This window comes from Panthera pardus, unplaced genomic scaffold (genome assembly GCF_024362965.1).
Source record: "Panthera pardus isolate Hobbes unplaced genomic scaffold, ASM2436296v1 HiC_scaffold_27, whole genome shotgun sequence".
Taxonomy (NCBI): Eukaryota; Metazoa; Chordata; class Mammalia; order Carnivora; family Felidae; genus Panthera; species Panthera pardus.
The window spans coordinates 99,018,731-99,031,154 of record NW_026526843.1 but is presented as its reverse complement, the minus strand read 5'-3'; the positions used below and the strand labels follow the sequence as shown (position 1 = coordinate 99,031,154).

Genomic DNA, 12,424 nt, shown 5'->3' with positions numbered 1-12,424 from the left:
GCGCCCCAGTTTCTTATATTTTAGTAGACAGTTTGAGAACATGTTCATTTCTTCGTCTAGTTGCCAAAGAGTTCACCCTGGGACCCTATGCATATGCTTTGTACTAAAGGGAAGCGTTCATACTTGTCTGATAGGAAAGTGAACTGGGGTTGGCACATGATTACTCAGATTACAGAATAGGAACTTCTTGGAAAGAGAATCAGTGTAACAGGTTTTAAGGAGGGGCCATTTCTTTATAAGACCAAAGTTTCAGCTTAAACAGTCAACTTCCCTCTTTATTTGGTAACTTTGTTTTTCCCCATAAGTTGAAAGTTACGAAAAGCAAAGACTTGGAACGTGTTATGACTTGAAATGTGTCCGATGCTGCAGGGGAAGATTTTTCCAGCTTTATCTCATTTAACCCACACAGCAACCTCAATGTAGGTGGCATTGGTAAGCTCCTTTCCACAGGTCATCGGACCATGCTGAGGACCATGCCCAAGGTCACAGTAACTGGTGGAACTAGGATTCAAGGCCGGGTCTGTCGCGTGCGCCCAGAAGCCTGCCCTAAATCGTGCCCTAGGCTCCCCGGCTGCCTGAAGCCCTGTGAAGGGAAGAGGAGAGGCTGGGGAGAGGCCGCTTACCCACTTCTCAGGTGTCAGTTCTGATTATAATCACAGATGAATCTTCACCAAGGAAAACATATGCACACACTGGTTTCGCAATATGTAAAAAAACAAACAGAAAACGTTGCCTTTGAATAAGTCCTGGTTTTGATCGCCCTGTGACTCAGATCCAGCGGGTCCTGGGCTGGACCCAGGTGTAGTCACCGTGGATGACGGTTTCGCAACCGCCGTGTTCCAATAGCCAGCATCTCCAAAGAATGACTAGAATTGTAGTTCGGTGCTTGTTTTGGCAGGAAGCACTGCCTTGGCCCCAGCGGCCTCATCCTTAGAGATCTCATAAGGCTTAGGGACGGATTTCCGCTTTCTTCCTTTCATGTATTTATTCGACGCCTATTTATTAAGCGCCCATCAGGGGCCAGGGACTAATGCACCGTAAACGTGGTAAAAACTGATGCGGCTCTTAGGCAGAATGAGGCCACCATTGTGATAACTACGGTTGTGTTACTTTTGTGCTTTCTTCTTTTCCACCAAGTTGGCTCATTTTCTTGCCCATCACCTTACACAGATGGCAAGAAGACGGTCCCCTCACGAAGCTGCCGCCCTGTCTTGTCTCTCACAAACGTCATGTGTGAAGAGCTCTCCCTCCCCCAAGCCTAACACAGCATCTGGCATGTGTTAGGCGCTCATTACATGACTACGTACCCGAGCCCTTCAGAGGCGTTGACTAGAACTTCGCGATCGGAAGACTAGGGAGGTTAATTCGCGGAGTCTTGGAAAAAGTCCTCAGGGGGCACCTATCGCCGTATCAGATATATGTATGTGCTATTTCATGTGGCCTCATTTTTTAAGGAAAATATAATGCCCTTTGCCATGTTTTCCTTCTCTGGCTTGTTGGAACATGCCACTATGCCTTTTGTGGTCAGGTTTGCCATATATTTGTAGCCGGAGCTTTTGTTTTAGGTCACTCAAATCTATATAGTATCACAGAGTTCTAGAGAGGGAATTCTCATTCCTGAAAACTGTTTTATTCAAGCTGAGTGCGGTGTAAAAGTCACGTGGGAGGGAAGTGAATGCGCATGTTTCTCGTGGGCTGGCCGAATTACAGGGTGAGTGAGCAGAGGTAAGTGAATTCAGCTTAGGACGCTAAGGGACAGTTTCTTAGTGAAGACGGCGTGTGGTCCGTCTCCCATTCTCCTTCTTCTAAGACAGGGAAGGCATGCACTGTTTTAGAAAGGCCTTACATATTAAAAAACAAAAAGGTCATTTCCCACGTTTCTTCAGTGTTTAAACTATCCCTCTCCTCCAGAGCGGGAATTGAGTTATGAATTAGGCTTCGCGAGGTCACGACCTGAGCTGAAATTGGACGCTTAACCGACTGAGCCACCCAGGCACCCCTGTCTTTTTTAGTTTTTTTGTTTTTGTTTTTGTTTTTGTTTTTGAGAGAGAAAGCCAGCAGGGAAGAGGGGCAGAGGGAAAGAGAGAAAGAATCTTAAGCAGGCTCCACAGTCAGCACAGAGCCCCACTGCGGGGCTCGATCCCACAACCCTGGGATCATGACCTGAGCTGAAATCAAGAGTCGGACGCTCAACCGACAGAGCCACCCGGGCACCCCACTAATCTCCTACGTTCCCTCCCTTTTTCAGTTTGTAACTGGCCTCCCCGCAAAACAGAATCTGGAACAGATGCATGATTTGGCCTTACAGATGAATATAGCGCTGGGAGCTCTGATTCCTAACTATCACTGGCCAGTTGTGCCGGTGGCTGCCAGTGGTAGTAACGGTAATAAAAATAGCAGTCGTGGCAGGGACAGCACTGGTCACATGTCTGGGACGCCTACGGTGCGCCTGCCCTGTGTGAAATACTTCCTATAAATTCTTTTATTTAATCCTTTGACAGATGGAAAAGTTGAGGTTCAGAAAAGTTCAAGTCCCGCAGCTGACTTGGGCAGGACTGGAGCTTGACCCCCACCCCCAGCTCTGTGCTCCCCAGGCCTGTGCTGTTTGACTCCATGATATACGAAGTGTGACCTCATCTGCCTTTCTGGCCAACACAGGATTCTGAGAACAGACCTCTTCCTCTCTTTTTTTTTTTTTTAAAGAGTTTTTTTTATTTTTAAAGTTTATTTATTTGTTAGACAGAGAGACATGAGCAGGGGAGGGACAGACACAGAATCGGAAGCAGGCTCCAGGCTCTGAGCTGTCAGCACGGAGCCCGACGTGGGGCTCGAGCCCACGAACGGTGAGATCATGACCTGAGCTGAAGTTGGACGGTCAACTGACTGAGCCCCCCAGGCACCCCTCTTTTTTTTTTTTTTCACTAAAATATAACTGACATGTAACAGAGTGTAAGGTTAAGATGTACAGTGTGTTGCTTACCCTTGGTAGCATTAATACCTCTTTTACGTCACATAATTATCATTTCTTTTATGTGGTGGGAACAATTAAGATCTAGCCTCTTGGCTGTTTATAGTACAGTATTCTTGGCTAGAATCACTGCTGTGCATTAGATCCCCAGAACTTCTCTATCTACTAGTCCCAAGTTTCTAACCTGAACAGATCTCTTTCTTTAAGCTTCCGACCTCAAATATAAGCAACGGCCCGCTGGGCATCTTTACGCATGTGCCCCAGTAACACCCCAACAACACATGATTGAAGATGAACTCTGCCATCTCCTTAACCCCCTTCTGTGCCACCACCGCTGTTCCCACCCTATCCTTTGTCTGGTAAACACGGTCTTGGCTGGCCTGTCACCTGTCATCTGTGAGCGTTCCTCCTTTTTCTTTACTCCCCTCCATCCAAGCCCTTGTCGCATCTAATTGCTTATATCCTTATTAGATCTCTCTCAGCAGCGCATTTCATTTCTTTCAGTCCCCACTGCTGCTGGCCCTCTGACTGGAGCCCTCAGTTGTCTCCCCTGGAGACCCCTGGATCCCCTTGGATTCCCCGGGTCCCCACAGACACCTGGCGGCTGCTCTCCTTCAGCCTGGCCTCCCCTGCGCTCCCTGCCGCTCACACACTCCCTTCTAGGCAACCTGAAGTCCCAGTCGAGAAGTTCCCTCTTCTGATAGCCCCTCTCAGACCCCCACTAGTCTGAGTTTGATGGCCTTTCTCCTTTTATGTCCTAAAACTTTGTATTTCCTGCCACTTAATGAAGGATGAAAAAAAAAATCGTAAGTGGTATTAGCATGATTTTGTATTGGAAAAGCACTGAATCGGCATTTAGAAAACCTAGAGCTCAGCCCTGTTTGTCAGTATTATCCAACTTCTTGGAGCTCCCTTTGTGAATACTAGAGCATTATATTATATATTTCAGTTTGTGTTGTGTTGTCCTGCGTTTTTTGCCTTGGAGCTCCATTGGTAAGCTCTTTTCTGGATAGGTCCAAATCTGGAAGCTGGAGGTGATAAAATGTGAAATCTAAGGTCAGCGTGGCCCAGGGGCTCAGCCTGGAGCTCCCTGTGCCTCCTTCCCAGCTTCTGAAGGGCCCCGGAGATGCAAGGAGCACATTTTGGAAAGGCTAGCCCATGGGATCTCGAGGATCTCTTCCAGGAACCAGGGACTCTTTGTGCCTTCAAATACTACTTTTAATTAATTTTCTTAAGGAGAGCCTTCGATTCTGTGCTGTTGTGCACCTGGAGTTTTTTTTTTAATGTTTATTTTTGAGAGAGAGAACATGAGCAGGGAAAGGGCAGAGAGAGAGAGAGAGAGAGAGAGAAGAAGAAGAAGAAGAAGAAGAAGAAGAAGAAGAAGAAGAAGAAGAAGAAGAAGAAGGAGGAGGAGGAGGAGGAGACAGAGAATCCCAAGCAGGCTCCGAGCTGTCAGCGAAGAGCCCAACGTGGGGCTCGAACCTATGAACCGTGAGATCATGACTTGAGCTGAAGACGCTTAACTGACTGAGCCACCCAGGCACCCCTGTGCATCTGAAGTTTTAACTGACTTTTAAATTTGGTGAATTTCAAATTTGAAAGGGGAGAAAAAGAGGTGAGGAGCATCTGTAATGCTGGGGTCTTTCTTCTTTGCCATCTAATGAGTTTTAAACAAATGACCATGCTTGACCTTTTGTAAAACAAACTATATAGCCACTGCCATCTTCAGTTGACCGTGGCTTTTGAAATCTACTGGAAAAGATCAGACGAGCATTCTGGCTACTGGGCCTTGTGATCTCTTATAGTGTTAGTAACCCTCCGGGCAGAAAGTATTGTGGAAACATCATTAGCCTTCTTTGTACATTTGTCCATCTGCAGACAAACGGACAGTCTTAATTAAAACTGGGGGGCACCTGGGTGGCTCAGTCGGTTAAGTGTCAGATTTCAGCTCAGGTCATGATCTCACAGTTGGTGAGTTGGAACCCGGCATCGGGCTCTGTGCTGACAGCTAAGAGCCTGGAGCCATCTTCAGATTCTGTGTCTCCCCCCTCTCTGCCCCTCCCTCGCTCATGCTCTGTCTCTTTCTCTCTCTCTCTCTCCCTCTCAAAAATGAATAAACGTTAAAAAATTTTTTTAAAAACTCTTCACATGAACCTAGATGTATGAGAAAAACAGTAGTCCAGAACTTCACTCCCCTGTCCGATAGCTACTAACAACACGTGGAAATTGACCACTTTCAGTGTGGTCACTTTCAGTCCAAATTGAGACGGACCACAAGCATAAGATATATACCAGATTTCAGAGACTTCTAAAAATAAGCAGATCTCCTGTTTCTGTATTGATCACATGTCAGAATGCTAATTTTTTAGACACAGTGGCTTAAATACAGTGTTATTCCAACTAATCTCACTTGCCTCTTTTTACTGTTTTTTTTTTTTTTTTCAAAGAAATTAAATTTCATGGGGCACCTGGGTGGCTCAGTCGGTTAAGCATCCGACTTCGGCTCAGGCCATGATCTCACAGCCCATGGGTTCGAGCCCCACGTCGGGCTCCATGCTGACAGTTCAGTGCCTGGAGCCTGCTTCGGACTCCGGGTCTCCCTCTCTCTCTCTGCCCCTCCCCTGCTCATGCTCTTGACATTCTCTCTCCCTCAAAAATAAATAAACATTAAAAAAACTTTTTTTTAAATTTAAATTTCCACAAGTGGTTTGTATCATATTTCGGTTGGACAGTGCAACCCTAAGAAAGTTGAAGAGTCTACAAATATTAAACCTAGAAAGTGTCCCACAGACGTGGAAGTGTTGCCCAGGGTCAGATTGTAAACATCTAAAGGTAGTATCCATATTCTGTACAGGTTCAGGGCTCTGAAGACGTAGGGAAGGCCAGGCTCCATCCTGTTAGGTCCAAATGCTGTGTGATCACCGGCATCACGGTCTAGTAAGTCAGATGGAATTTACCAAAATTCTCCCCTTTTCTGTGCCTTTTCCAAAGGTCTACAAATCCGTTATTAGTGTGGGGGCCCCGAAGTCAGCCTAGTTAAAACTAGTAGGTGTTGGAACAAGGATCTCACTCCATTCAGAGCCCCATAGGCACCGTGTCTTTTAACCCCAAATCCCTTGGGGATTTGGAAGTAGACCCTGGGAGCAGTAGTAAGATGCATAAAAATAGTAAAACTGTGGTTTCCTATTAGAGTTTCAACCATTTGTCGTTTGGTTTTAATAATTTGCTCCTAATAAGGACCTGACGGACCAAAACGTTTAAGACATTCAACAAATATTTATTGTGCATCAGCCCTATGGTAGGCACTATTCTAGGCCCTAGAGATATTCCAACAAATAACACCCGACAAATGGATGGAACATCCTCAATGTATGCCCTAAGGCTAAGTTGTAAATCAGAGGGGGTATCATTTAGGATTCTGTGACATGCCTTTTATTTAGGACGTGCCGAGTTAACCTTTGACTTAAAAGATATTTTATCTCTTCACAGGACTTGAGAATATATACCTTTTTGCTTTCACTCTATTTATCATTTCCTCCCAAAAGGGGAGGTAGTGTGCTGGGGAGAGAGGGCAGCAGCGACTCCTGGTGTGTTTTCTCTTCCTTTCCCTTTCTTAGACTGCAGTGAGCAGGTAATTTTCTCCCACGGGAAACCCAGGCATGGAAACGCTTACCTAATTGGATGTAACTCTACTGCTGTAATTACAGTGATTCCGGAAGTTGAGTTTAATTAAAATAGGAATCCTTACTCTGAAAGACTAAGTACTTTGGTACTCAAGTGGAGGTGCACGCAGGTGAAAATATAGAGGAGAAAGGATTACCAGGTTTTTTTTAAGTATTGTTTTAATAGTATTAAAATTGTGGAGGATCGTATGGCACTTCTTTGGTAGCTTTGGTCCATTGGTCTTCACGGTTTGTACCAAGCGTCATCAGTTCACGGCAGGTATGTCACAGAGAGCACTCAGCCGGATGGGTGTGGGGATGCACTTCTCCCCTGTTGATCGATACACAGCTCTGTTGACCTTTATAAGAGCTAGATTCATGGGGGGCACCTCCCTTCAAAGGAACTGACGCAGTGCCCTTCCCTGCCTGGCTCTCTATGACTCTTTGTGTCTCCACATCCAAGATGGAAGCAGAATGGAAGCTTGTACCATCACCATCAGCATTTTGCCAGCTCTCTTTTCTTTTTGGTTTTCCCATTCTCTCTCTTTCTTTTTAATTTTATTGTTTATTTTTAAAAATTTATGTCCAAGTTAGTTAGCATACAGTGCAACAATGATTTCAGGAGTAGATTCCTTCGTGCCCCTTACCCATTTAGCTCATCCCCCCACATATACATATATGTACCGCCATCTTCTTTATCCATTCATCCATCGATGGACGTTTGGGCTCTTTCCATACTTTGGCTGCTGCTATCAGAAAGTCCGCATACTTTATAGTGCTGCTATAAACACTGGGGTGCATGTGTCCCTTTGAAACAGCACACCTGTATCCCTTGGATAAATACCTAGTAGTGCGATTGCTGGGTCGTAGGGTAGTTCTAATTTTAGTTTTTTGAGGAACCTCCATACTGTTTTCCAGAGTGGTTGCACCAGCTTGCATTCCCATCCCATCCTCTTTTGAGATCCATACTATTAACTGGTTGATGTGTGAAATTTTTTTAAAGACGAAGGAGTTGCCTCTTTAGCTTCACCTTCACTAGATTTCTCTTTATCTTGATTCTATCTGTAGAGAAGGTAGAACATCTTCTGCGGCCTTTCATCCGATTAGACTTTTCCTGTCAGCGACTAGGAACTTTGGCGGCTGAATAGCTTTAAACATCTTTGCTCTCTACCTGCCTTTTCACCCTAACATTGCGATATGTTTTTCAGGTCTTCAATTCAAAAACAGCTGAACTACTTAGTCATCATCAAGTGGAAATAAAACAAGAGTTTCCAAGAGAAGGGTATGTTTCCTGATTTAATATGTAAAGATACCTCCTGTTTATTACTCTATCTCACCTTACCTGCCCTGTGGCTTTGTAAAGTTAACTTGACCAAGTCCCTCCTGAGAAGACTGGAGGGATAGATTTCAGTCAAGGAAGGAGACAATACCTTGGTGGCTCGGCAAAAACGTGTGGGAGATTGATGGCTTAGGAATCCCGTGACGGAAAAGGAAGGGATGATCAGGTAATAAGGCAAAGGAGTGTTAAATATCAGAAAGTCCACATTGACCTTGAAGTCCTTTAGTTCTCTGTCTCCATCACTGCCAAACCACTGCTTGGCTGATTTGAGTGGAAGGGCTTTTTCCTTAAGTAAAGATAACTGTTGCTTAAAAAAGCATCCACATATCTTATCATGAGAGTCATCCTTCTTGGGAAGAACTTGCATATGTGGTAGTGGTGATTAAATAGAATGTTAAGTATATTATTGAAAATTTAATGATGTTTATGATACAACCAGGGGGAAAAACTGCATGGCAGTTTCTTGTAAAATCAGCCCTGTGTCTGTAGCATTGCACTCTTAGGAATCTGTCCAAGAGAATTGAAAGCATATGGCCATAGAAAGACATACATGAGTGTTTATAGCAGCTTTATTCATAATAGCCTAAACTGGAAACAACCCAAATGTCTGTCATCAGTAGAATGAGTAACAGTGAAATACCATTCAGCAATTTTGAAAAAGTGAACTGATGCATGCAACAACATGGTTGAGTCTTACTAATCTCATGGAAAGCGCAAGAAGCTGGACACCAAGGAGCACATGTACAGGGCTGTGTCTGAAATTTAAGAAGAGGCTAAAGTAATCTAAGATGATAGAAATCAAAAACTGGTTGCCTGTGGAGTTTGTGATTGACTTGAAACAGGCATGAAAGACGTCTCAGGAGTGATAGAAATATTTTATATCTTGACTGGGGTGTTGGTTAGATGGGTACATATATTTGTTAAAACTCAACAGATTGTGCGCTTTCGATCTGTTTATTTTACTTTGAAGTTTACTTTCAATTTAAGAAAGACAAAAACTGATGTCTTACGAAATGTTAGTGGTTTCTTTCCATGAAAAAATGTTCTCCTCCATTTTAGAGAATTTCTTTACCAATAAAAGATATTGATATAGGACCAGCATTAGAATGACTGTCCACAGGCCTAATCCCAGTGTAATTTGGAGAGAGAGCGCCTGGGTCATGGAGGGACAGAAGTTAGAAATATGTGGAAGGAGCTTAGGTTTTAGAAAAAATTTAGAAACAGAACTCAAAGCTCAGGAAAGCCAGGCAGGCTGCAGGAAGGCAAAGAAGGCTTCCCGATTGTGGGCTAGGATTTTGTAAGCTTGGGCCCTTTCTACTCGTGGTTTTCCTCAACTGCCATTTGTGTTTTCCACATTTCTCTTCCTTGTCATTTATTATGTCCCTTTCATCTTTCTGAGGTCCTCATACTTTACCATAATGGCACAGGGATTGGGTCTGAAAACTGGAATCAGTCACTTGTCTACATGAAATAATTACTGGAAGAAATTGAAATTTTTTCCCCTAAATTTTAACAAAATATTTTGGGAGAAAATGGCAAAAGACGTTAGTTTACTTATTTGGCTTTTCAGAATTCCTTTTGCTTCATAAATAAATAAGTACATAGACAAATAAATAAGTAGATAAATCCATCCATCCATCCATCCCAAGAGTAATATATATATATATATATATATATATATATATATATATATGTATGTATTTCTCAGTCTACTTAGAAATAGCTAGTGACGAGTGAAACATGCAGATAGTTTGTCAAAACTCATCAAAGCCACAGGATATAACAAATTGGGAAACTAATTTCTTACTGGATTTGAAAAAAATATGTAAACACAGGTAGAATATGTGCCATTTGTGGACTGTGATTACTTGCCTTCTTCCAAATGGTTAATTACTAGACGAAGAATGATAAAAATGTAAGGGAACTAGGCTTTTGTTGAAATCATTTCTTTAGAATATTGGCTGTGCTTTGCTTTGCTCATCTAATTTTTTTTGATTCATGTACCAGCCACACCCTCATAAGTGCACATTTCTAGACAAATAAATTATACTCGTGTTGCTTTGTTGTGGACTAACCAAATACATTCTTTTGTTCAAAGATGGGTGGAACAAGACCCAAAGGAAATTCTGCAGTCTGTCTATGAGTGTATAGAGAAAACATGTGAGAAACTTGGACAGCTCAATATTGACATTTCCAACATAAAAGGTATTTTTAATAGACTATTTTTCTCCATGCATGATTATCTCCATCAAGTTCATTCATTCATTCACTGCATGATCGAGGGCCTGTGCCGTAGCAAGTATTTCTGTGAGAACTGAGGATGGGACCGTAAATGGGAAGATTAGGTCCCCGTTCGCAGGAAGCTTTTATTTCGGCGGGTGTGAGACCAACAGTAAGAACACACCGATACAAGCTGATTTCAGATACTGATCAGTCGGATGCAGAAACTAAAACTGCGTGGTATGGTGGGGTGTGCCTAGACAAGCTTACCTTAGGTTGGATGGCTAGAGAAGGGCTCTCTGAGGAGGTGACAGTTTTGCTGAGGTCTCAAAAGCCAAAAGGGGGCAATCATGCAAATATCCGGGAGAAGAGAGTTTCAGGAAAAGGAAACCGCGTGTGCAAAGGTCCTGGGGTGGGAATGAGTTTGGCATATTCCTGGATCAGGAAAACACCGGCATGTCAAAAGGGGAGGAAAAGAAGGATGAGGGCGGGGGTGGATAAGGGGTTTCAGTAGGAGCCGCAATCAGGGAAGTGGCCAGGGAGTTTGGGTGTTAGTTTCACAGGGAGCCAGCTGCAGGAAGGTTTTAAGCAAGGCGACGGGATTATGACAGGATCTGACTTGAAGTTTAAAGACAACTTCCTGACTGCGGTGTGGAGCTGTGTGTGGGGTGGACGGTAAAGGTATGAGTGGAGACACAGGGAGACCAATGCTGCTGTGGAAGTCTTGAGACAGAGGATGGTGACCGGACAGTGGCAGCAGTGGAGGCGAAGTGAAGGGGCAGAACTTGCTGATAGATTGGATGTCAGGGTAGTAGGGACAGTGGCGCTGTCCGGGGAAGTGATGGGCCAGAGACGATGCTTGGGTTTTTTGCTGGAGCTCCTAGATCTGTCGGGGAACAGCTTGGGGGAGCGGTATCGGAAGTCAAAACATTTCACTTCCAGAATCTCCCTGAGATCAGTGACAGAGGTAGATTATTACAGATGTCTATTAATTCCAGGCAGTGTTCATAGACCATCTATCTCCGTTTGCCTTTGCGTCATTCATTCCAGGAGAAAACAATCACCCGCTTATCAACGATTTGATGATGCTAGCCTGAAGGGTGGAAACATCACGTGGTGATGGTCCTCTCTTTATAGTTTAAAAATTTCAGGTTCATCCTTCAAGGGCCATGTTTTTCTTTTGTAGGTAATTTGCCTCTAGATAAGGGTAACCATCAGTTGGTAGTGGTGGTTTCTTGATTCACATCATGTCGACTCTGAGATTTACCAACACCCAATCAATCAATTTACTTATTGCTTTAGGTAGAGATACTGGGGAGAAAGTTGCATTTTTTTTCCCAACCTTTCCTCCATGTGTATCCATAAAACTTACCCTAACAAGACTAAACCTAGGGGTGCCTGCGTGGCTCAGTCGGTTGAACGTCTGACTCTTGATTTCTGCTCAGGTCATGATCTCACGGTTGGTCATGAGATCGAGCCCCTAGTCGGGCTCTGCGCTGGGTGTAGAGCCTGCTTCAGATTCTCTCTCTGTCCCTCTGCCCCTCACCCACTCACGCATCTGGGTTCTGTCTCTATCTTAAAAAAAAAAGGGGGGGGGGGACGAGAGACTCAACATAATCAAAACCATTCGTTGAGCAGACTCACGTGCAAGGAATGCCAGGGCAACAGTGGAGTACAAATAGGGTCGTGCGGCTAACAGCCAAATGAGGGAAACAGGTGTCAATGCCATCGCACCTTAGTGGAGTATCGTACCCTCATTTCGTCCCTGCGTCTCTGTGGACGTGCCTCGGACTTCTTTTTTTCTTTTTTAGTGGTTACTTTTATTTTCGAGAGAGAGAATGAGTGACAGCGCGAGCAGAGAGGGAGACAGTATCGCTGTCAGCGCAGAGCCCGACGCGGGGCTCGAACCCATGAACCGTGAGATCATGACCCGAGCCCAAGTCGGATGCTTAACCGACTGAGCCACCCGGGCGCCCCTCAAACTTCTTTTAGAGCTGCATTCACCAGGTTGTAGATGAGTTGTGTATCACAGTGACGGCCGGTTGTCTCCTTGAACTGTCCTCGCAGCTTTTGCAGTGTGAACAACCTACACGTGTAAGAGGCATTCGGTAGTGCACCCGTTACTAAGATGTCCATTACCGAAGATGCGAAAGATCTAGGTGGCTTATAAAGCCATGTTCAGGATGTGGATTCCAGGGTGGTCAGCCTTGGTTTTGACCTCATGCTATCTCCCTT

The 12,424-nt window shown here is 44.4% G+C and overlaps 1 protein-coding gene across 6 annotated transcripts in view; it reads left to right on the top strand.

Moving 5' to 3' along the window:
* The window catches only part of GK (glycerol kinase), a 77,385-nt gene that overhangs the window by 3,759 nt on the left and 61,202 nt on the right, over nucleotides 1-12,424 (top strand). For all 6 annotated transcript variants that reach the window (XM_053891735.1, XM_053891733.1, XM_053891736.1 and 3 more), the window contains exons 2-3: nucleotides 7,839-7,912; nucleotides 10,068-10,174. In XM_053891735.1, coding sequence (XP_053747710.1) covers nucleotides 7,839-7,912; nucleotides 10,068-10,174 — 181 coding nt within the window. The remainder of the gene's footprint in view (nucleotides 1-7,838; nucleotides 7,913-10,067; nucleotides 10,175-12,424) is intronic.